This window comes from Plectropomus leopardus, chromosome 7 (genome assembly GCF_008729295.1).
Source record: "Plectropomus leopardus isolate mb chromosome 7, YSFRI_Pleo_2.0, whole genome shotgun sequence".
Taxonomy (NCBI): domain Eukaryota; kingdom Metazoa; phylum Chordata; class Actinopteri; order Perciformes; family Serranidae; genus Plectropomus; species Plectropomus leopardus.
The window spans coordinates 9,567,546-9,593,403 of NC_056469.1; the positions used below are offsets into that span (position 1 = coordinate 9,567,546).

Here is a 25,858-nt window from a genome sequence, read left to right on the forward strand (position 1 = left end):
CATTAGAATTGCACTCTTATCACATTTGCTCATGTAGCTGAAACTCCTATCTAAAGCCTCTTAATAATAAGACACATTTGGCTCCAATTTGTTAGCTTCACTGTGCTATTTTGATCAAGTTAATGAAAACATATTTTAATAATGTAGGTTTGGATTGCAGACACTGAAAACAGCTGATCACAATACTGTACAAGAAGCAAATGACTTAGTCTGTTTCCATTTAATGGACTGCTATTGGCAACCAGAGAATATCAACAACATCAACAGTTATCTGATCCAGTGTGCTGTGGGTGATAAGGAATACGAATCTGTCTTATCTTCTCTTTACAGATGAGGAAGTAATCTAATCTAAATATCTCTAAAAAAGGATGTAATAGTAACAGTAATACAACAAACACAACTACTGTGTCATTTGTGTATACAGCTTGAAAACAATCCAGTTTGTATCACCAAGTTGTCCACCATCCTTTTTTTTAGGCACTTAAAAATGGGAGGATTTAGTTTTTCCACAAAAGCAGCTGGAGAGTGAGTTTGGATTAGCCAGAAATGTGAGATCCGTAATCACTGAGTCATCAGCATCGATTAACAATCCCATTAATGCACCACAAATGTATTATGGTTAGTTTGTGCGCTGAGATGCTAAAATCCAGACTAAGTGCACCTTTCAGTAAGAACACAAAAGCAGCAGATTTATAAATTACTCATCTGCACACAACCTTAAACATAGTGGACATGAAGTCATAGTTATACTGCAGTGTTACGGACTGTGCAGGGCTGTTTAAAGTTCAACCATGTCAGGATGCTTCTCTCACTGTGATTTGTATTTTATTGGTATTCTAATGGCAGATGGTAGCACCGCTGGGCTTGAAAAAGCGAGCCACAGGTGATGTACGATGGAAATGAGGACTCGTGGGCAGGCCGCTTAAGGACGGAAAAACAGCTCCTTTATTTATTACACTGTTTGTGGTAAAATGACAGCTACAGAGTTTCTCCTGAGAGGGAAAAAACAGGGTAATATAACATATTTACTGTTAGTAAATGATTTTACGAGGCTACGCAGTGGTTGAGGATATTTGTGCAGTGACAACTTAAACAAACAACTTGGATTGTTTTGCTTTTCTGTCGCATCTCTGGAAATGTCGCAGATGCATAAAACACATTGAACATGTACAGTGTCTCTTTAATGAGGCTCACTGTTGGCTGCTGAGATCACAAGCTGGCTTTTGCTCAAATGACTGGCAGGTCATGCTGTTTGTTAATGAGCTCCAGGGAGAAAGTTGAAAACACAACAGTGAGTCTGTCTTTTCTTACTTTTACAGGCCAAAAAAAGTTAAAAAAAATAGAATAAAAATAAAACTACTACCTGCTGATGGTGTGCAAAAACTCTACAGAAAGACTGTTATTGAGAAACCACTGGAGCCACTCACTGTTGTTATCTTAACTTTAGGAGTTTTAAAACTCAGGGGTGAGTATGCAGAACTTTTACTACGGTTATAAAGACAAACATCATCGGTTTAGGTTGCAGATGTATGATGTGGTAGGGTTATAACCATTCATTTATTATCTGCAAGCAGAATATACTGTATATAGATTAAATCACCTAATACAGGGCCTAAGTTCACAAGTGCAAGTTCTGCCCAGAAACTTGAAGCCATACGCTGTTGGTATGCAAGCCAATCATACTACTGCAAGTGAAAGGTGGAGGACCCGCCTACACGTTCTCAGCTACAACAGCAATGAAAACAAAGTTGTGCATAAATGAGGACAGTGTGTAGGCTTTGCTTCACCATTGTGGATATGAATTTAAACACATCCAATAAGCTAACACATGTCTGAAGACATCAGCCTGATGTGCTTCTGATGATAAATGTTTGGGTGCTTTAAATGTTTTAATATAGCCAAGGTGGAGCTAATTGAAACACTAGTTTTACGTTTCGTCATTCTATGTATTTTGGTATGAATGAGTTCACAGAATAAAAGCTGCATTTCATTTTTATAGTCTGTTGCTCCCTGTTGCTTTTTGGGAATGTGTTCTTTCAGTGTAAAACTGAAATGCTTGAAATATTCTTTATTTTTATAATGCAAATATTTTACTGAAATTGCCAATGGGCAAAGTGTGACTTCAGTCCTCAGCAAGAGGACTGTACCTGTCTTTGACACTTGCACTACTATCTGTTCAAAACTAATAAAAAACCAAATTGTCCTTATGAGTTTGGTTTTTTTTTGCTTTTTTCTGATATACCAAACTCACACAGAACTTAGGCTCCCTAAACCTGGGTTTGAACAGTGACTTCTGTGTAGCTACACCCTTATAATGCTGTGCATAATAACTTTAACGCACTGGAGAAAGATAATTGATTGTTGAGTCTCATTCCCAAGTCATCAAATACTGAATACAGACATAGTGAGACCCAACCACCAACCCAAAGCATCATTATTTGAGACCCTCGGAATGAGACTCGACAATAAACTATATTTCTCCAAAGTTACATACAACACTTTTAAAGCCACTATATTTAATTCCCTTCAAGAGTGCAGTTTGGGGTGCATATTGCTGTCCAGACCTGACCTGAGAGAGGAGTAACTCAGCCCAGCCTGAGCCCAACAGGCCATAAATGATAAACCCCAGCACTGAAAACTGGGCTCAGGTCAGTTATTCACACTCTACTACTTTACCCCATATAACTTACTCAAGCACATAGAGGTTAATGGGCTGAAATCAACTCATAGATTGCATCAGTGTGTTGAGATGTTTCATTTTTGTGATTAGAATAATTTGTAAGATAATCACATTTTTTTAATCATAGTGACTTGAATTTCAGTTTCTTCATCTTTGACCAAAACCTCACATTTTATTTATCCTTTGATAGTTTTGCTTAAAGTCTTTATAGAAAATGGCTTTGAATGGAATGTTTAATTTGTCTTTAAGCAGCTGTCTACGAGAATTTTATTAGTTTACAAAGAGGACTTTTATGGTCTCATAATGGACAATAAAATGGCTTTTTCACTTTGACAAGAATGAAATTATGAGGAAGCTTTCTTTAAATACTTTACAGCAGTACAACGCATGTGACCAAGCTGCAGCACTGAAGGTAGTGGGATTATGGATGTTCTTCAAAGACCACTCTGATAGTGGGAGAATGGCACCATCAGATAACATTATTAAAGCCTTTTTACTGTCACGTCTTACATTACAAAATGTTAAAAAGGACTTAAGGGCTTTTTAAGGATGATTTTTAGTATGCTTTGATACAAGGCCAAGGAAAATAGTTCTCATTCTTTTGTAAAACAAGTGATAAGATTTTGTTCAGTCTAACATCAAAAACATTCAATTAACATGTTTATCTGTCTCTGTCTGCAGAAAAAAAAAAAATTATAAATGCATTGAAAACTGAAAAATACTGCAGGTATCCAACTGGCGGGCGAGAGATAAATATCATCATCACTAAGACTTCTTTCTGGATCATGGCCTATGATAAAAGAGAAACAACCAAGTCATAAACATTGTTTTGACAAAGTCATAGTAACCTTTTAAGTGGAGCAGTGATGTATGTATGACAAATATCTCTCTCTCCTCTGGGCTCACTTCCTCAAAGAACAGAAGTTGGTCGCATTCTCTTCAAAAACAGTCATATTTGCATCTTTTCTTCATCTATGTTCACATTTGATACATGAGTTGCAAATCTGCCAGAAGGAAATCACGCTGAGGAATTCATTGGAGCAAATAATGAGAGACGATTATGCTGGTGTTGCTGCTACAGATACATTTTTTGTGAGTAATTCCATCTAAAATTGTAAGAATTCATAGAGTAAACTTCTGCACAGCACACGGTGTTGAACTAGCATTTGCTTTGCACCCGGAGACCGCAGCCTCCATAGCTCTCCGGCCTCCGAATCAGATAAGTGTCACCGTGCATTGGGTTGAAAATCCATACTTATAGGAGTTATTTTAGTGACACTGGGCCCATTGTTTTCTCTGTAATAACTATGCAGCTGTGACAACAGGCCACTGTTTCAGCCAATATTAGCATGCAGATTCTCTGGTGTAGTGCTACACCATTTCTGCACAGTACAGTGTGGATATTGTTTCCGAGGCAGGAATGCACTGGATGTCCTCCGCTGTGGGAGCGGGCTCACTTAATGGATAGCTGTCAAAGTGGATGTTAGAGAAGCAGCTGTATATCCATCTCACTGGAACTAATATGCAGGAACATAGCTTTTGCATGGATTAACTGCAAAATGGGCTATGATAATGTAGGGAGATGCAACTGTTGCAAAGGTGGTGCAGCATTAAAATGTCAAGGAGATTTCTGCTTAATTCAGTGTTGTTTTAATTGCAAAATTGTGTAAAACCACTATAAATTGCATTACTGTAAGAAATTAATTTGTGCAAGTATTCTAATGTATTGTGCGCCAGTCAAGTTAAGTTGCACCTGCAACATTATTGTTTTGACTAAAAAAAATCTGCACCCAGGAAAAATAAAAGGTGGTAAAAGTGCCCTCAGAGACAAAACTGCACTAACCCTAACCCAAACCTTAATGTCTTCAATCTCATCTTCAGTTCTACCTTTTTGTCTTAGGCAGGTAAGGTTTGTCCAAGATAAAAAATTTAAAATCTGCTGGTCTGCAGCAGGAAGGGCACGGCCTCGTCAAAAGAGCCCATTGTGCTGCTGCGGTTTTGTTGTGTGCCATGCAGGCCCAAGCCCATAGATGACCCTTGTTGTTTCTGCGCAGGCCTGGGTGAGGCAGATGCGAACCAGAACAATGGCTGCATCTCGGAGAAGCCGGCGGTGACTGACTCCACGGGCGCTGAGGGCCCCCGCCATCCCTGGACCCCCGCCAGCACAGCTGACCCTGACGCCGCCACACCACGCCCCCACCTGGCCCGCCTCTTCTCCCGAGATGCCCCGGGCCGAGAGGACAACACCTTCAAAGACCGACCCTCCGAATCGGACGAGTTGCAGACCATCCAGGAGCACAGCGGAGCGGCTTCAGAGTGCGGGTCGGAGAGCCCCGAACAGGACCTAGAATAGGCTAGCTTTTTTTTTGTCCCTCCCTCCCTCTCTTTTCTCTTTTTCCCTCCTCTCGTTTTTTCGCTCTCTCATTTAAGAGAGAGACAAGAAACCCCACAGTTGACAAATATACTACCAACCACTACTACAAGCATGGCATCTGCAAGCAGCTCTGCACAGGCTGCCTTCGGGCTGGGCCGGAGGAAGAAGAACCCCGGCCTCCTGGATCAGATTGGAAAGTTCTTTGGAGGAGACAAGAAGAGGAAGAGCAAGGTGAGGAAGCAGGGAAAGTCGAGGTGAAACTCGACCCCTCTTATGTCTCCGTTCACTCTGCTGATTCTCTCCCAGAACCACTTTTTAACTTCTTTAACAGTTCTTGTAAGAATTTGTTGCAACATATTTGTCATATAGATTTGTCTTGGTTTTACTGTTGTTCTATGGTGAACCGAAGTCTGACATTGTCCTGTGATTCACATCAAGTGGTTATGACTCGACACTGGATAATGACTTTGGGTGGGGTTTGTTTTATTTTTTATTACAAAGAGCTGTGATTTTTGACTCACATAAGGATACATTTCTATATTTTATCTGTTCTCCTTTCTTTTATTTGAATGGTACTGACATTAGTAGCATTTTTCTCTTCAAAGTTAATATATCTGTTGTAGATGTGATATGGTGGAATTGTTTGCTGCCGTTGTTCATTAGAACATAAAACTGCAGTAAAGACCAGCCGTGTTTCAGTTCAGGTATTTCCCTAAATGATGATGATAATGATGTAAGCGATGGAGAAATTTGGGTCGTACCATTTAGATATAAAGATGGTACACTTATGGATTTGTTGAGGCATTAGAGTTCTTTGTAGAGAGTTAGTCTCTTTGATGTCTCTGTCTCTGGGGTCATGTTTTAGCATTGGTGCCACGGGGAGGTACTTTACTATTGTTTGCACGGTACAGCAGTCAGCTAAGTCACTTTCAAAGTTAATGATCACATTATGCTATAAATGATCAAAGAGATATACGTTGTATATTTACATATAATGAGATTAGAGTAGGAGCATATTATTGTCTCCTGTATGGGAATATATACAAAAGTCTGCTGTCTATAAAGTCACAACAGGCTTATCTTATCCTGCAGGCAAGTGATTATGATTATGAGGCATTTGAGCCTGCATTGCTTTTTAATTACTTTGGGCTTTGGTGTTGTCAGGGTAGCATAATTTTGACCATTGGTGAATATGAAAACCTTGCTGATTAGATCTACTTTTCCAAAAAGGAAAGTTTCTCTCCTTGCTGTGGTAATTAAAGTTCCATTTCTACTTCTGGCACCAGTTTTTCCATTAGTTTAGAGAGACTGGGATGCACTTCCAGTCATGGTGGGCTGCTTGGCACAGCTGCAACAGCCATTTAGGACCACAGCTCTGGTGGTTCCACTTCTCTTTCACTCAATGGGCCGTGCACTCTGTGATGCCCTCTGGAGGTGGAATGTCGGCTCCGGCACCAAATGGGGTGGATATATTGAGATCACAACTGCTCCTAAGTGTTGGTTATCCTGACAACACGACTGCAAAATGCTGAAGCTACAACCCAAAGCCTTGTGTAATGCTAACATAGAGGGGAAATGAAACTGTATGATCCATCCTGCTCATTTTGACTGTTGTCTTAAAACATGGCCATTACAGATGACGGTTTGAAAGGAGGTCCACGTCACAGGGAGCTAAATCCTGTGGACAAAACTATCCTTTTGATTTTCAGCTTTTCTAACCCTGCAGGGTGCTAATCAGCAGGTTTGACAAGGTAATTGCAGAAAAATCACTTAACAGCATGAATATATGCATTCCTCCCACGCTTTAGTCAACTATGAAAAGGTGTTCACCGTCAGAAAAAAAAAAGATTTTATTTATAAACTGTATGCTTAAAACAATCTTTGCTTTAGCCTGTACAGCTGATCAAATATTATTTTGCTTTTGTAAAATGTTACTCATGAAATATTCAGGGAAAGATGTCAATAGAACAAAATTGTGAAGCTTTCATTCCACATTAGGCTAGTGACTCATTTGCTGAAAATTTTGTTTTACTTTATGCCATAAAATTTGTACATTGCTCTCCACATTGATGACAGGTTTACTTAAAAAAGTTGTACAAATATATATATATTTATGTATTCACCAAGGGTTTGCCTTCAAATGATGAGCGTCCGTGTCTCAAGTGAACGACCGACAGGTTCGCCCCACCTTCGTTGCCTCTAGCAAAAGATCAACCTGCACTAACTTTCTGCTGCCAACTTATTTTTCCAGCAAGAGTTCAGCATGAAGACAGATATTTTTGTGCGTAGTTTCTGATCTACCCTGCCTGTCTGTGCAAACAGATTCTCCACAGACTCTCTTAATGAATACTTTGACTTCTAGGCTGCAGTACTTTTGGGCAAAATTTGTGTCAGTGTTTTCTGTCAGATCTAAATATGCATGCTGATTTTAGTAACTAATTGTTTAAATATGTGGCAGGTGTGGAGGCTTTCACAAACTAATTCATTGTCCTTTGTCTGATATATTTGCAAACTTTTTAATCCAAGCCCAAGTCTGAGCTTTGAGAAAGGTTAAGCCGGCACAAGAGAGATAAGTTTTGAGATGATGCCAAAAACTCCAGTCTCTAGACTCAGAAAATCTGCATTTGAATGGATGCTGAAACGGATGTTTGATCATTTCAAATTACAGGGATAATGTTGTGCTAATTGGAGGGAAAATTAACTTTGCATGAACATCAGCTATTCGAGCAGAAATGTAGACTCATAAAGACGAGAGAATATTTTTAATTTGCATAGTAATTTGTTGAAAGGCAGACTGAATAAGTCATTTAATGCAACGCAGCAGTGATTATGTATGAATCATGCTTTAGCAGAACAGTCAAAACCAAAAGTCATGTGATGCTGTTCTCTAACCCCAGTGTCTTGGATGAAGAGGGGGTGTCAGCGGTCCACCCTTCCCTCACATCAGTCTGCTCACCTCAGGTTCACGTGTCTTTGACCCAGTGAGAGTTTGAACCAGCAGCGGATCGGTGCTGATCCCTGTTTTGTAACGCCTTCAACTTTGCAGTGGATAACCGTTTGTATCTGTTGTGAACTGTTGTGACCGGTGACCTGTTCCTAACCTGATCCTGTTATAAGCTTTTTGGATTATTGCTTAATTAAAAACTCTTTAACAACACCCTCAGCGCACTCTTTGTTTTGTTTAATGTCTCTCCTTTTTGGTTCTTCTTCTGTTGTAAAAGTTCCATAAATTGTTTTAACTGCTCTGCTAACAGCTGGTAACACCCATTTGTTATTGCTCTAATTGCGAAGTGGTGTTGCAGTCCATCTTTCTGAGATTGGCCCCAAGCGACAACTAAAAGAGACCCAACATAGGATAGCATTTATTCAGCGAGCTTGGTGCAGTCTCAAGCCTTTAAAGATTATAGACTTTAAGACAAATTAATATATTCCAGAGTTCTTTCAACCAATCACATCAACATACTGCAAAACAAAAAGGATTATCTGGTCTAATGGAAAGCAGACCTACTGTTTATCACTGATAGTTCTAAGTAATGGATGACTTGCTTGAGTTGTTTGTGTGAGCCTAAAGATTAAATGGCAAGAAAGGAATATCAAACACCTTTCACTCTTTCACTCACAGTCTTCTAAAAGGGCAAAGCTTTGTAATCAACGTGAGCCGATTGTTCATGTTTCCTGAAGACATGCGGGAATGGAAATTCATTTATTTAGACTCAGATCATAGAGCGATATCACCACATTTGAACAGCAGCATGTTCGTGATTACTTCTCCAACAAAAGGCAACAGAGTTCAGCTCTGAAATTCAGTCAATATATACTCCTTTACTTTTCGCTTTAATATGTAAAAATGTGTATTTGTATTCACGGTTTCTTGGTAGAATGGACAAAGAAAAACCCTGGCACAGGACATTATTTCACAATAAAAACAAATACTGTCTAGAATTTTGGATAGACTTGCTATTGAATGTATTTTGAAAACGACCTGCAAATGACTGATACTGCAAAATTAACAACAGGCCTGCATTATCAGTCAAGAAGACAAATGCAAATTCTGTGCATGCACTCTTGCAAATATTGCTCATGCATTTTATTTGAAGGGTTGGGTTAAGTGCTGTGTAGAAAATGCATTTAACCTAATTATACTTTAGGGAGTGTAAATAAATTATTTAGGATGGAGGATGGGTGAACATCATGTTTATTTATCTACTTTTTAAAGCAAGACACTCCCCAGTAATATAGGTGTTAAATTTCTTTCCCTTGACAAAGAAAAAAATCCAATAGCCTCCCCACAAAATTTCTAAGTATGTAGTACCTTAAAATAATACAAATAATTTTGCTGTCCAATAAATTCAAACCTTAAAAACAACTGAAGTGGATTTATCAACTGTAGGGCCACTGTACTATTGCAAAAAGAGAATTACCCTCCCTTCACCCCCTTCATTTTCCTACAGTCCCTAAGTAGTCCCTTTTCTGGCAGCATGCACAGATAATGGCTTGATTAGCCTCCTTTTGTTTGGTACTTGATCTTCTGAGGCTCAAGACCTGATTGCCTTCCGAGGGGAATAGCGAGCTGCAGCTGCTATGTTTGTGTATCTCCATCGTCAGACCAAGTATTGTGTTTGCCTGCCAGATTGATTGGCCTATTGCTCCCTCTGTTCATGAATCTGAAAGTGTGTAACAAGTAAAAAAAAGAAAGAAGCAGCCTCAGGAGTTGAATGCAGTTATTCCCCCTTTCTTCTGGTTGTGTAAGGACACACAATAGGGGTCAGATGGGGTAATTGTGATGAAATGAATGAGTGCTGTTTCCTCTCATTCACGGCTGCAGGGTAGATACCTGATTTCTTGGAAATACGTTGCAGGTATCTCAACACGATTCTTCATGAATGTTACATGCAAGTTTCTGATGTGTTCAGAGTGAAGCTTGTTGAAATTATTATTTTTTTATGTCAATCTATGAAGACTTATGAGGAAGAATTTCCAAACCTTTCCCTCTACTCAGGATGAATTATTAAGCATCATCCATAATGACACAGGCCGTGAACTCAACCTCAGAGGAGGTAGTTGTGTTTGTTAACCTGTACTTAGTGATAAGCTACAGGGTACAAATACCATGTAGCTCAATCTGTGTCCTGAATCCTGATTTCTCACTTTCTTCACTTTGCCTACCTCATATTATGCCTGTGGGGCATAATTTTCTTTGCTACTTCTTTCCAAAGTCCAAAGTTATTGTTATCTGTGAGCAGTCAAACCACAACTGTGTCATCAACAAAAATGATGATGGTGTTGGAGCCAGAAATAGCTATACAGTTGTTAGTGTACAGTGCAGCAGTGGGCTCAAAACACAGCCCTGGGGTGCTCCAGTAATAAGGATGAGCATATAAGAGGTGTTTCGGCCCTCTCTCACCACCTGGAGTCTGCATTACAAGAAGTAAAGGATCCACATGCACAGTGAGGTGTTAAATGCCAGCTGCCTGAGCTTTGTTATGAGCCTGAAGGGAATTATAGTGTTAAACACTGAGCTGTAGTCAGGGAACAGCAATCTTGCTTTCTTGTCCAGGTGAGAAAGGGAGGATGTGGATGTGTGCATGTCTTATGGTTGTGACTATAGGCAAACTGTAGTGGGTCCACTGTGCTGGTTAGTAAGAAACTAATATAATCCTTACCAACTGTTAAAAGCAATTCATCAATACAGAGATGAGTGCCACTGGGCAGGCATGGTGGTCTTGTTTTCTTGGGGACAGGAATAATGGTGGACTTCTTGAAGCACTCAGGTATGACAGACTCAACCTGGGACACTGAGCTTAAAGGTGCTGGTAACCTGACTTTTAGATATTCAAATGACTGGATGGACTACCAATATTTTAGATATTCATGGTCCCCATAGGATGAATCAAAAGTTTGACATTTGTTATTTGTTTTGTTTGACATTGTTTGACATTTTTAATTGAAATTTCTCAAAAACTGTTGTATGGATGCCATGAAAGTTGTTGCATTTATGTACCCCACAGTATCAATTGTAATAACTTAAATAATCCCCTTACTTTTCCTGTTATGCACCATCAGGTCAATTTTTTATTTGTCTAGAACACTGGTTCATGACAACTTAACTGCAATCAATGACATTTCATCACCCTCAGCAGTAATTTGTGTTTATTGCTAAAAAGAAATGCAAGAATGCTAACATGGTCAACACCGTGCCATTATACCTGCTGAACATCAGTAGGTTAGACTCATTGTTGTAAGCATGTGGCCATGCTAGCGTAAGCATGTAGCTCAATATGCTGCTGTCTTTAACTACCATGTAAAAGAGATGTTAGCATGGCTGTACAGTGATATTGATAGTCTTTTCGGACTCTTGTCAAAAAACTAAACAAAACAAGCAAACACAGATTAAATAAATAATAATTTTATCTCCCTGAATGCTTAACTACTACTTTAAATAAAGTTTTATGTCCTTTTTTTCTAGTCTGGATCCTAAAATACACAAACTATAACTTAACCTATCGCCACTTTGGAAAATCCAGGAATTCATTTTTTTCTTTCTTCTGCATTTATATTTCTTGAAATAATCATTAAAAGAAGAAGTTTAAAGTTGGCACAAACAGTGGGACTGAAGAAAATGAAAAGTGTACCAACTACAGAAAATCAAATTTCAACAAATCCAAAGGAAAGGTGTCACAATATTGGACATACTGATTATATATGCTATACGAATTGCACACTGGTAAATGAGCTGTGTCCCTCTGCATTTTCTTTTCTCTCTCTCAAACACACACACACACACCTTTGAACTGCTTCATAAATCAAAAAGGGATCACTGATTGCAACCTCCACACTTCAGTCGTGTCTTTTCAAAGACACGACTGAAGTTCAAGAAGAAAGTTCAAGAAGAAGTTTGAAATGCTGAACAGTGGAGGCATAATGTCCTCATCGTTTATCAAAACAACTTCTAATTTAGAAAACTTCTTTTAATAAGTGGGAGAATGTCTAAGTGTCACAGCTCAAGATTTTAAAGTCTCCATCATCATTAACAGCATGCCAGGAGCTAATGGAAATCTCATTTGCATTTGGATGCATGCAATGATCCATTCTCACGAGAGCAGTAAAGAAATTTACTGTCATTTTTTATCCTCCTCAAATGTAAAATAAAGACAAAGTTTTTTAAAGCAGGGGTAGAGATGAGAAGAGAAAACAACCAAATACAGAGCAGAGACTCATTTACATCAAAGGGACAGCTGCCTGAACTTGAGATTGTACCAGCAGAATTCATACAGCTTTATTTGTAGTCCCATTTCCTTTCCCATCTCTTTCCTTTTCTTGTCTCCTTTCTCCAAACAATGGCACCACAGCTGCCACTAAGGCGACTCTATTTTCTCCCCTCTCTTTCATTACCATGATTTACATCATGGCAGAAACAGACATGCAAGAACACACACAAAGACATACACTTATTCAGGAGGACATCATTAAGGGGTCACTATTTGAGCACAGAGCTGGAAAACACATGATGACATCAACAACAGAGAGGTTGGATGTACTCCTTTTCAAATGGTTGGAATTGTGATTTTAATACACACTGTACATTTGATGGATTAGGATTTTTTCCCCCCTAAATGGAACAAAAATTCATTCTATAAAAGCCATGATTGTCCGTCTAGATGTCCATTTGGGTGGATTGTGCCCTGGGCGGAAACTTTCCTTTTTCTGTGTCTTTCCTAGACTGTATTGATCTAATTGTTAGTTGGTCCATTTTCCAAATCCCCCCATAAAAGACAGTTCAGGTGAGGTATAATCAAACACCACATCATATTGTGCAAATGGTGGTGGTGGTAAAAGTTCCCCCTCTTTTGGTTACCTTGAGGTTCTTTGATGTGTGATAATGGATGTGAATCATCAACAGCTCGCCCTCCCCCTCCATCCATCTGACACACACTGATGTGAACACACACATTTCCCGGTAACATTAATGGGGTCAGTGAAAGGGATGAATGAGGTAACATTAACTGAAAAGACTGGACATACTGAGTAGGTGGGAGTGAGGTTGTTTTTTTTTTCCTGCCGTGGGCTGCAGGTTGTTGATGGTGGTTGGTATTAGAAAAATTATACTTTTCACCTTTAATGCATTTGTGCTGTTTGCATAATTTAAAGTGGGAACAGAAAACTTTTCAACTCCCCCAGTCATGCTATGACTGTTAGTGCCAAAGTCATAAATTGGCATGTCCATGCACAGCATTTGGTTTGTTATCTTCCATAAATGCACATACAACACTTCATATGATAGCTTAGAAACAACAACAAAGCTCCACACAAATTATGTAAATTTCCATAGGTTAGGTGTAGGCAAGTAAAGTTACTTATGTTAGGGTTACCAAAGGAAACATGGTAACGGTGTACCTTAAAAAACACCATTTCATAACATTTCACAACACCTGTCTCCAACACTTCTTCTTGAATCTTTACTAGGGTTGCAAAGGGGTTGAAAATTCAGGTAAATTTCCAGAAACATTACATGGGAAGTTAAGCTGGGGAATTTTGGGAACTTCCCATTGGAATTATTGGAATTTATGGGAATTACAAAACTGAAGGTTGGCTAGTTCGGGAAAATATATTTTAGCATAATCTTGACTAAAAAAAACAGATTTCATGCATAACACTAATATCTATGCTATTCTTCAATCACATGCACATAGCACACTGCTTACTGCCGGGGTACTAATGCCATGCCCCCTGCATGCACTATCCATTCCTCCATCACATGCACAGATGATTTCTAGAACACTGGACTACTGAGGTCACAGTTTTGAGCCTTAAAGAATTTTTTTGCACTTTGCAATATGGTGCTGCATTTTTGTGGCATTCTTCTCATATGTCTTTTCACAATAAAGTATTTAAACATATACAAAGACGTTCCTTGAACATTAGCTTGTGTTAAATGCCTCCACACATTGGATGGCGCACATGGCATTTTTCTGTTGAATAAGGTAACAACAGCTTGTAAAAATACTGGCATGAACAGATATATAAATAGTTAGACCAGTCAAACACATGGAATGGTCTTCAAAGTATTTTACAATTGATGTACAGAAAAACATCTTGCAGGAGGCAGAAAAAGCAGCATCACATTTGAGGTTGCAAACATCATAATAAGATAGCATCTTAAATGGTCAATGAAATGGTATTAGCTATACCTTACATGTAGCATCTAACTTATCAGCTAGCTATCTACTGTATGAATACATTGTCATCAAATATATTTACCCCATAATATCATCAAAACTTACTTCACTATGTAGTCAACTTGCTCAAAGGTGTGCCTTCCATAGTCTTATGCTCTGGGCTCAAAAATTTGGCCTCAGTAGTCCAGGGTTCTAGAAATCATCTGTCCATGTGATAGAGGAATGCACAGAGCATGTAAGGGGCATGGCTTCAATACCCCTACAGTAAGCAGTGGGTTATGTGCATGTGATTGAATAGCATAGATATTCTCAAGTGTACTTGCATGAAATCTGGTTGTTTTAGTAAAGATTATGCTAAAATATATTTTCCCCAGCTGTATTTGAATTCCCTGTTCAGGGCCAACCTTAAATTTTGTAAATTCTGCCACTGTCCCAAAGCAACTTATCCTCATGAAACAGTTTGTATGATATCTTATAGGAGGGTTTGTCATACCTAACGAATTAGTGCCCCAGAAATTACATTATGTACTTAATATAAAGTTGTGTATGTTAGGTTTGGGAGAAGAAAAAATTTACCTTAAAATAACTCAAAGTCAACTTGGTTTTACATGGCTCCGAATATCAATCCTCTGGAGGAAAGTCCTGTGTTTGCTTGACTTATCCACCACCCCAACCTGCTTCCTTACACAGAGTTATGTTTTTTGTACTACTTCCTTCTCCTTTCTTCTTCTTCTTTCTGTGGGCACATTTGCCACGCAATTGCAGCCTTCGTGATTATGTAAGTTATACACAAATTACTGGCTCATGATGACATGGGTTATATACAATCTGTGCAATACTATTTGAAGTAATATGTATGAACAGTACATTAGAACAGCCTGTTTTCCTCAGAGCCGAGCAACTACTGTTTCCACTGTTACTTTGATTTTTCTGCCATCCACCATTTCTGCCCCTGGGGATAGCAAATGCAACTTGGACTAGCTACTGATAACTATTGCAGAAAACACACGTGCTACCTTCATCAAGCTTTTATTTTCAAGGCAAATAATACCCAGTGGCAGACATATTGCATCAAATTGAATTGCGTAGTGAGTGCCAATAGCCTCATAGGGATTCGATCAAAATGCAGACGTAATTATTCTATAGCTATTTTATTGTGCATGCAACATTTACTTAATAATATTAAGTTAAAGCAAAAAATAAATAAAAATAAAAAAAATAAACGTGTTGCCACTTTAACAGAGGATTAGTTTTAGTGCACGAGTGTTTTTACTCTGGCCTAAAAGTCAAAGGATATCGACCTGTTAAACACTCATTTACACATACTCTTTGTAGAATCTGACTTTTAAGTACTTGGCTGCATTGATTTGTCCTTTGGGATGGTAATTAGTCTCCTTTGTTGGGAACAAACCATTGACAAGAAAATACTGACATCCTCTCTGCTCATTTGCTCTTTTTTTTATTTGTTTTTAATAGCCCTTGTCCAAAGGTTGTTGAAAGGTTGGGATAAGGGTCAATGGGGCAGGAGTCATCGGAAACTTGAGGCTGCTGTTAATGCTCCTGATTGAGTGAATATTTTTTTTACATATATACAGGGTTCTTGCACCTCATCTGATACTTCTGACTATGTGGCATGACTTTTTAAGGGTAAAAATGTTCTCACCTTAAAACAGTGGCTTAAGTGGCGACAAAAACGACCACAGAGGTGATGAATGAGAGTTAAAACTGCCAGTCCTCAGTGGAAACATGTACCCAAGTTTCAGAGAAGTCTTTTGTAATTATTACTAATTTTATATATTATATACTATATACTAATATTACTAATATTTCAGGTAAGTAAACCTGTTTATGCTACATCTTTGAGCTTCCAGTGTATCCCATCAGCCAACACTTTTGGTGCTATTTGGCAACACGGGAAAGTACAGTGTGTTTGGAAATTGTCAACAATTTCATGAAAAGTGAATCATTTTGTTATTTGTTGTTCTCATCATTCAACAGGTAAGTAGAACAAGTAAAAGAACAACCTGCACCAATTTTGTATTATTTGAAGTAGTCATTCATATAACTACAGGGAGTATTTTAACCTTTTTTGTTGAGAATTTAAGTGTGATCTTAAACTATCAATCTTACGTTTGCTATTAAAGATTTTGACAAAATCCCTGGGAAACTGTATTTTAGCATGTAATTCTTAAGATTTTAAGGCAAATAAGTTTTTGTTCTGTGCATAAGCATGCATTTATTAAACATGTTGGTCTGTTGTTTCCATTTTTTTTTCTTCCTAGGGATCTTTCCGAGGTGCTCTGTCTCCAGGCCCTCAGAAATCCTCTGCCACTTCCCCACGTAAGCGCGGAGCAGAGAACGCTGTGGTCCATTTCTTCCGCACGATCGTGAGTAACAGCAATAATACACTATACCTTTGATGCACTCATAGTACAGGAGTCTGCATTAGCAGTGCTGCCACTATCCCTGTCTCTTCCAACTTTCCCTCCATGTTTGTCTCTTTGCTTCTCTATTACTCTCTCTGATCTCTCACACTCTGTTAAATCTCTGTACTTTCTATGATTAACTCTTCTTCAGGTGTCCCCCGCCCCTCCCAAGTCTAGGGTGAGTCTGCTTTCTGTTGCTGCTTCTGATGTTGCAATTTACACATGAAATACAAAAATAGTAGACCAGTATTTTTAATACTGGCAGTTAATATATGTTTGTTTTTTTTTTGGTTTTTTTGGTAGAGACAGCCAGACTGTAAATCACTGAATCTCCAGGATAAACAAATTCAAATTTGTAAAGTTTTATGACACAAACATATAAAATTGTTATCTTATATAAAACAGTGAAATCTCTCACTATACACTTAATGCTTTTGAAACAGATTAGATAAAGGACTTTCCCTAGGACTAATTATGATCACATAGGGAGTGGATTGAATTTGCACTATATGCATAAAAAGCGCACAAAAAAGCGCACAAAGTTTGACAAATGCATACACAGCAAATTCAACCATTTAACCAGACTTCATAAAAAAATTTAAAATCTTTGACTGGTAGTGTATTTTCTATATGCTGTTTATCTTTGTTACTACTGAATGTCACTAAATTTGTGCTCTTTCCAATGTGAGCATCTGCCTCGCTGCTCTCGCCTTCCCCCCACATATCTGCTCCTCTTCCCTCTTTTCCTCATCTGCTCCTGCCCCCCTGTGACCCTGTGACTTTCCCCCTTGGACGGACCTTCCTTCCTTCCCATCCTGCCTTTGTGCTGAGTAAGACAAACATTTCTATTTGCCCCCTCTCCCTTTTACCTCTTGTCTTTGTCTCTTGTTTCTCTACACATCCAGTGGAGAGGACTAGCAGCCAAGATAGGCCTGGTAGGTGGTTTTTTTAAAAAAAAAACAACTGTAAATTAAACCGAGGGGGCAAGTGAGGTCATCCTCTTAAATGGCCTTCGATTATGACCCCTGTGGCTCCATCAACCACTTAGCTGTTGTAATCAGTCCACACATCAGCGATAACGCCCTCATTTCCTTAAGTCCATTTCAAGATACATCATACCCATTTTGTGGCTGTGCAGCCTGACTTATCCATATCATGTGTGTATCTTATATATTCATGATAACACAGGCATTATTCTGCTCTTCACAGGCCTATTTCATTTCAAAAATTCCTCTGTGGCTGGCTGCAGTGAGGCTGCCTTCTGCTTCATTTGACAAGATTATCAGCACTTAATTTAGGGCTCTCATGCATATGTGCGCGAGTGTGTGTGTGCGCAGACAAAGACTCTCCTAAGGGACTGTATGAACATTATTTGGGAGGGATAGGTGGTGGAAGGGTATTTTATTATTGACTGAAGTTGTGAAATATGAATTTTCTTAGGAGAACCAAAAAGATTCTTTTACTTTTTTTTTTCTTGTTCTGACTTTATACTTTTTTCAGCCTTCCTTTGCCATACACAGTGGTTATTGATGAAAAGAAAGTTACAAAAAATGCTAAATTCAACTTACAACATGCTTTATAAGGGTGCACTATGTCATATGCAGAGTTCAATGGCCTTGTCTCTGTATCTGAGTTTTTAGTAAAGTACCATGGAAATATCATGGTTTGGGTATTTTTCAGAGGTTAGGACTGGAGTCACATGACTTGGATTTGAGTTTGACTCAAGCCACAAATTTGACAGATTCAGACATATAACTTTGTGGTGGTTCACAAAAAAACCAACTGCAGCATGCAAAATTTCTGGGTCAAAAATTACAGAGATGCAACAACTTTTAACGTCTAATTTCACTTGATATATGAAGTTGCACAAAGAATGGTAAATCGAGGCTAATATTTACATAGCTAGCGAGCTCATGTTTAGCTAACATTAGCTGAACTGCTAAGGATGTTTTTTACAAACTTGTTTTAACAAATAAATGCAAATTTCAAAATACATTCATGATTTTTGTAAATGTAATATTGGCATTAAACTTGCTTGAGAATGTGACTTGTTTAGGACTGGAATCTAAAAGTTTAGGACTTGGAACTCAGCTTGGGATTTGTCGGTCTTGACTTGGGATTTGAATGTAAAGACTTGAGACTTACTTGTGACTTGCAAAACAATGACTTGGTCCCAAACTTTTTTTATAAAGGCAAACATAAGGGTCAGCCCCTGTCGCCACTCTAATAATTTTCATACAGTCCCAAAGTGTATTTCTAAGGAAATCAGCCTTTAAAGCAGTTAGTTCATGCAAGTCAGATGTTATAGTAATTTCCAAAATGAAATATGGTTCATTGAATCCTGCATGAGGAAGTGAATAAATCAGAGTATTACCAAATACCATTAGGCACAACAGAAAACAAGCTGTTTAAGCACTGATTATAATTCGTCAAACTGACAATCCCTATTGGTTTCAACAAAATGTGCAAGCAGAAAACTTTTACTTTTCATATCAAACTTTGCTGCTCTGTAGCTTTTCTGACTCATGCATAATTCACACAAAATGCCTCGATGAAAGAACTTCAACACAAAGTAGGGCAAAATGTAATTGCACCGTAGTCGCTACCTAGTTTTACTCCTATATTTTGGGCTTTTGTTGAGCACTCTGATCTATCAGTCCAAGCACCACCCAGAGAAGGAGGGTTTACGTATTCTCTTGTGATCTCTCCTTAATCTCTGAAATTTGAATCTGGGGCAGTCTATAAAAGGGTCAGCCATGTCTCAATCCCCTGCCAAACATCTCCACGATTCTTTTGACCCACTGACTTCTCTCCTCCCTCTGGCAGGGTGACCAGAAGTCACAGTCTGCTAAAGCCAAGAAGGCCAGTGCAGGGGACGGCAAAGGCACCCTGACTAGGATCTTCAAAATGGTAAAAACTGCTTGAAGAACACTTTCCGAGTCCTTTCCTAGTGCCTTCTCTATACAACTTCTCGTTCCTTGAGTCAAAATCGTATATAAAAGGGAATATTTCCCTGATGACTTTCTTACCCCCTCTTTTTTTTTCCGGCTCAGTGATGATATCAGCAGCAGAGTGAGTAACTGATTCGTGATGGAAGGATACTTGAGTTTAACTCACTCCGTATTTGTTCAACATTGATATGCTTAGAAGACATCCTAATCTCATTACTAGTGCAGCAGCAGCAGCAGAATGATAAGAGGCTTTTAAAGACAAGATTGATCACAGTGCATGCTATAAGCATTATGCTGGCACTGATATAATCATGGCAGAGATGGCAGATCCACTTTTGATAAGGGCCCAGCAGGGCCATGGCTTATAACTGCTTAATGGGGAGGGGCTGTTTGCTTATGCGCAATATGTATCATTATGATGCAATACCATCAATCACTTGTCAAGTACGACTGGCTCCTTTAGGTGCTTTGGAGGACTCAGTGCACACAAATATTGGCAGAGTATAGAAATGATCATTCAGCACACTATACAGTTCCTGAAAAAGCTATCATTCAATGGCCAGTAATGCATAAGATTTAGGATTAATATCTAAAGATTTATCTAAAAGATATTGCTACAATTACTTGTAGTGTGCATAATAAAGCATTTAATAAGAGATTGTACATATTTTTAAAAAAAAACACTTGTTTATCATACTCTGTTATTGATTTATGATTAACCTATCATAACCTAACCTAAAATATATTTAAATATGTTTGCTATAAACAATTATTTTATAATACACCTGCTTTGACTGTTATCACTCTATTGAATGGACATCATTAGTGGTTATCAGCCTCACAGATAGCCTAAGGATTAAAAGGGATTATCAGCCGATTAAATGGCCTATTAGGTAACAAAGAATAAAAAGCAGCAGTCCACTTGAGATGTTGAGTTGATGAGTGGATCAAACAAACACGTGTCTTTCAGCCACAAGGCAGCTGTTCATCTCCTGTGTGAAACCAAAAATGTGCCGTATTTTGACTTACATATGTAAATTAGTCATGTGATGTTATGTGACTTTACATTACACAAAAAATTTAACAACAAACACAAGACCTCACCCGGGAGACTGCTGTTCTCCTCCCTTGTTAAATCAAAAGTCAACACTGATTCACTGTAACTGACTTGTAACTTCATGTCACGTCACTTAATGTTGCGTAACAAATTTAACAACAAATACAGGACATTCACCCAAGAGACAGTCGTGCCTGTCTCATGTGAAACCAAAAGTCAGTGTTAACTTATTTTTACCGACATTCTAAAGTTAAATTACGTCATGTTACATAAAAAACATACTTATTTCAGCCCAAATCACGGTCTTTTTTCTAAGCCTAAGTTACATGACATTATATTACATAAAAAACATACTTATTTCAACCCAAACCACTGTCTTTTTTCTGAACCTAACCATGTAGTTTTTGCACCTAAACCTAACAAAACTAAGAGTAAAACCTAAAATACATGCAACCATTTTAATGTTCTGATAATTACCTTCTGAACCTACTGATAAGTGTAGCATGCCTCTCCTAACCCATATGTAGCTGATAACCACTGATAATGCCTATTCAATCAAGAGATAATATTCAAAAGGGGTATATTAGCAATGACCCTAATAGATATGTGAGACCAAAACTGAGCAAAAAGTAGTATGAGTATTAGACTTACATTTATCAGGTGTCTAGACACAAGACTTAATATATATATGTGTGTTTGTTCAAGGTGTAAATAGGCAACATAAAAAAAAAAACAATGGTTTAAATGTAGTCTTTTAAAAATGTTTCCTTTAAAGCATAAACAAACTGTTAGCCTAATACACAGACAGGTTTAAAACTGTTCACGAATGTGCTTGAAACTGCTGAAGACAAATGTATGACAACTAAGGTTGCACTGATAAAAATTTAAAGACATTATATAGCCTACTCTGCTATAATACATTTATTAAGTGTTTATGGGGTTTACAGAGAAAAATTTCAGATTTTTCAAGTTAAGGTCTTGGAAAGTCTTGTCATGGCACTGTTAATGCTAGCTTCTTATTTTAGCTTATGAGCACAACATCAAAAGAAAGTAAAAATAAATTGGCAAGCAGTTCCAATTAGCAAGTCAAAGTTTAAACACAATGTTAGTCAGACATGGTAAAACAATGGGTTCTGGGTTTAAAATATGTATGTAGGCTACTTGTGTGGGTGAGACAGTGACCTATAAGTCAGAAATTAATTATACAAAATAGTTTTAGAAAAATCTGCACTGAAGTTCCTCTAACAGGTTGATAACCCCATTTTGCTCACTACAAAGCTTCTAAACATAAAATGTCAAAAGCATTCTGGGCACAGATGGAAGTTAAAACTTTGCGCTCCTGGTATGACTCAGTGAACAGAGGTTTTCACACTCCCACACGCTACAACATTCAATTTCATACAGTGTAGCCGTCACCCAACTTTTCAGATTAAAAATATTCCTCAACACTTAGTTCAGACTACCATATTCACGGCCGCTTGACTTTCCAGAGAAGCTTCTTATGAGTTGATTTGTTTTCATATGTCATGAAAAGGAGTGTTGACTTTAATGCTCTGTCAGGTTTTCCCTGTCAGGTTTTAATTAGCCAGCCTCTGTCACTGTAGGCTGCCTTAGATTTCTTAGTTTGGCAATTACTGATGCTGGAAAGGAATCCAAATTTCCCCTGGGCTGCATCCTCATCTGTAGTGGCTAAACTGTTGTCACTAAGCTAAGAGAGTAAACAGCTCCAGAGATGAAGGAACTCCTGGGACGCTAGATTTAAATTTCTCACACGGCACTCAGTGTCTTTACACAATCGCTATCCTTTTCCTCCACACATAAAGGGGCTTCCCACTCTAAATGGAAGTGAGCATAAAGCCATATTAACTTTTTAATTACTGTTTTGTACTTTGTTTCTATGTGTTTCCCTGCTTTCATTTCAGATTTTGCTGTATATTGAGCTTTTTTCTTTAGTGACAGATAATGAATTTCATCTGAAATGACTCTGACAACAACAAAAGCTCAGTACCCAGCTTTTGTTTTATGAGGAGGTATTAAAAGCTTCTCATAATATGGATAATCTTCCTAAACAATCCATAAAGATTTGTTTCATTTGTATAATTTTTATGCCTCTGAGAATCGTTTTCTCTTCCCACTTTTTCATCAGAATGGAGTGGGATGGATAAAGTCTGATATAGTCTCAGAGACGACTTTGCAATAAACACAGGATGTCTAATCTGAAACTTTAGGGACATAAAGCAAATGGAAAACTGGGAGGTTTCGCCTTTGGCTACAAATAAAACACATTTGTTAGATCTGTGAAGCAATACATAATTACCTGTGGAACCCTGATTTCCTGTTCAGCTGTCCAACTATTCCTTTCTTTAATTTACGGACAATACAATAGGAACTTACTCCTGCATGACCATTATTTTTCTTGAGATAAAAAAAAAAAAACATGCTTGCAAAATGATAGCTGATAACATCAGCAATGTATGGAAGCCAATTTCTGTCTAAAAAAAAGCAAATAGGAAAAAAAAGAATGCAAAAAATAATTTGGGCAAACTCAAATGATTCTAGTTCAAAATCAAGATGTGCTATGTCAACATTATGACTTATTAAGCCAAAAAGTTGAAATACTGGGCAATAGTTATGAGATGAGTAAAGAGATAGCTTTTTTAGCTTAGATTATTTGTCAAAATTATAATTTAATCAGAATTATGAGATTTTCCAGTTTTCCAGTAATACTCGTCCAGTGCAAATAGGGCTTTAGTATCTTACAGTTTCTGTTGTCTCATAATGTTTTATACTTTCTTTTAAGTTTGACCTAGGAAGACAAAATTGTCAATCATTATCTTATCATTTTGACTTACTTTCTCATCATTTGAATCAAGCAATACAAAATATTGTTTTACTATGTTGATTATTTTTATCTTTATCATTTGTAACTTTTCATTGAATTACTTTGGGGTGGCTGTGGCTCAGTCCACTTATTAGGAGATCGATGATTCAGTCCCCAGCTCCTCCAGTGTGCATGTCGAAGTGCCCTTGGGTAAGATACTGACCCCCAATCATATATAGTCTTGGTCACCAGTGTTTGAATGGGTGAATGTGACATGTAGTGAAAAGGCGCTTTGAGTGGTCGCAAGAAAAATGCAAGTCCATTTACCATTTTTGTTGTTTTCTATCAGTTTCCATAGCTATGCATCATTGCAGGCCAGAAAAAGTGCCCACAAACGTACTAACCTGCTTGTTTTTCACATTGAAGTTCTACTCTTGGTCTTAGCCCTGGTGTCATTATTCAGTAAGAGAACTTAAAGCAGCTACGAAGCTTGAAAGTTAGCTCATTGCATACAGCTCTCAGGCTTCATGATAGTGCTGGGAAAGCCTGATACGATGCTCTCTCTGTTCTTCCAAAAGAACCTCTAAGATTATTTTTTTTAACACAGGATGTGAAAAGTTAGTCTGACAGCTATCATTGATGATTCACAATGGGCTTTGCTGAAGACTACAGCTTTCTGGTGACAACCTACCTATTATTGTTACCTATTACTGAACATGCTTTTTGCTTAAGTGCTGACACTTTCTACTGAGGTGAAAATTCTCATCAAAGACTGAGTAAAATAACTGAAAGGCCAGACTCCAAAAAAACCCAGAGTAGTCCTTTAATGCTGAACCAGACCTGAGGCTGTCTCCACATACTCATCAGATGTCATGTCTTCAACACAGGGAAGCAGGAGTGCTTCTCCAGCCAAACGCTGAAGGCCCTCTCCAACACCTCTTCCAACAGGACGAGGGCAGGCGTTCAAGATCGCGGGACTAAAGTGGGGAAAAAGAGGAAGAAAAGGAGGAAATCTTGTCACCCCCTTAAACTCACCTTTCCCTCCACTTCTGATAACACTCTAACGTATGCTAAATCCCTCATCTACCCTATTACCTCCCTGCTCCTTTGGCTGGTAGATAGCGACACAATCTGTTGCCCCCAACCCCCCCTGCATGCATTGTGCTGAGTCTGTGCAGTCATCATCTTTAGTGTGAACTTTTTTGCTGAACCCCGAAGCCGCTCACATGTGCAGCCCGAATGACCCCCTGCAATGGCTCTCTATCGTGCTTGAGTTTCTGTGGACGTCTTCGATTGTTCCTCTAACAAAAGGGTGGCAAAACTGAAGCATGCCTGGAGCAGTTGAGGGATTACGGCCGGTGCGAGTCCGACTGACTTGACCGTCATTGCCGATTGCAGATGGAATGAAAAGACCGGGATGTTTCTGGTTTTTTTTTGTAAAAAGAGCTGTTTTCTGTCTCGTCACACTGTCTTTGTATTTCCCTTGAACCTTCTCTGTGAACTCAAACTTGTGTTTAACAGATTTTATATTCTTACGAGAGCCATTTGGTCAAAGTGTGTTTTCATTCATCCTTTGTGTCTTAGATGTAGTTAAGTGTCCTGTCATAAATGTGATGTTGATCTTTGTTTGTCATTAGGGCCTAAGGCTGGCTGTGGGTTTTGTGGTATAAATATAATTTCTAAACCCTCTAAATCATAATCACTGAAAAACTGTTTCTAATTTATTTCTTTTTCAGTCCACAAGATAATGGTAAACACTAATTCTCCTTTCCATATATGAAGTAAATAATTTCATAGTGCACTGTTTTCCACTTTTAAAAGCTGCCAGAATCTGAATCTGAAGCTGATGTTGGTGCTGCAGCATGATGCCAGATTCAGACCCTTTCCTCTTTGCTTTAGTGTAGTCTAGGTCTCTCCTTTGTCTCTGCTGTTTCTATCTCATGCACAGCACACATATTGTAAATTAAATTCACAAAAATCCTCGCTCCACAACACGCGACTTTCCCCCTGACTACCAAAAACAATGTGCTGTGTTTCCTTCTTGTGGATAATTATAAAAAACACAATTTCAAAAAGGTGCTCTGTAACTAATTGTGGTGACACACTGTAAAAGGGTTTCTTGGGAATGTGTAACTTTTCAGAAAATACAAAAGCTCAGCACTACCATATGTGCTGTTCAAAACAAACATCTTCCACATGTTACAAGAAAGCGTGTTTGTCTCTCCCACTGTTTGTGTGTGCTTGAGCCTTGTGGGTGCTGTGTGATCTTCTGAATGGACCCTGTGGGTGAATGTAAAGATCCTCTTCATTATGTGTAATAAAACATGACCAGCCACTTAACTGAGAATAAAAAAATAAAAATTATAAAACCAA

The 25,858-nt window shown here is 38.3% G+C and overlaps 2 protein-coding genes across 5 annotated transcripts in view; both read left to right on the plus strand.

Moving 5' to 3' along the window:
- Positions 1–5,056, plus strand: part of LOC121945207 (myelin basic protein-like) — a 57,905-nt gene extending 52,849 nt beyond the window's left edge. Inside the window, exon 4 of the mRNA XM_042489268.1 lies at positions 4,735–5,056. Within this exon, the coding sequence (XP_042345202.1) occupies positions 4,735–5,033 (299 nt within the window). The 3' untranslated portion in view covers positions 5,034–5,056. The remainder of the gene's footprint in view (positions 1–4,734) is intronic.
- A 102-nt stretch (positions 5,057–5,158) lies between these two features.
- Positions 5,159–25,858, plus strand: LOC121945208 (myelin basic protein-like). 4 transcript variants are annotated; one of them, XM_042489270.1, is made up of 7 exons: positions 5,159–5,285; positions 16,513–16,617; positions 16,808–16,834; positions 17,562–17,591; positions 19,483–19,566; positions 19,710–19,728; positions 24,373–25,858. In XM_042489270.1, the coding sequence occupies exons 1-6, from the start codon at positions 5,166–5,168 to the stop codon at positions 19,710–19,712; spliced, it is 369 nt and encodes a 122-aa protein (XP_042345204.1). In that variant the 5' UTR covers positions 5,159–5,165; the 3' UTR covers positions 19,713–19,728; positions 24,373–25,858. The 4 variants fall into 4 exon arrangements, with proteins under 4 accessions (XP_042345204.1, XP_042345203.1, XP_042345205.1 ...); XM_042489269.1 differs by lacking the exon at positions 19,710–19,728; XM_042489271.1 differs by lacking the exons at positions 17,562–17,591; positions 19,710–19,728 and having other exon boundaries at positions 19,492–19,566.

Excerpts from the sequence above, each read along its gene's own strand:
- LOC121945208 (XM_042489269.1), top strand. The coding sequence starts at position 5,166 with ATGGCATCTGCAAGCAGCTCTGCACAGGCTGCCTTCGGGCTGGGCCGG. Across the intron at positions 16,835-17,561 it reads CCGCCCCTCCCAAGTCTAGG|TGGAGAGGACTAGCAGCCAA; the intron begins GTGAGTCTGCTT and ends CTACACATCCAG. Across the intron at positions 17,592-19,482 it reads TAGCAGCCAAGATAGGCCTG|GGTGACCAGAAGTCACAGTC; the intron begins GTAGGTGGTTTT and ends TCCCTCTGGCAG.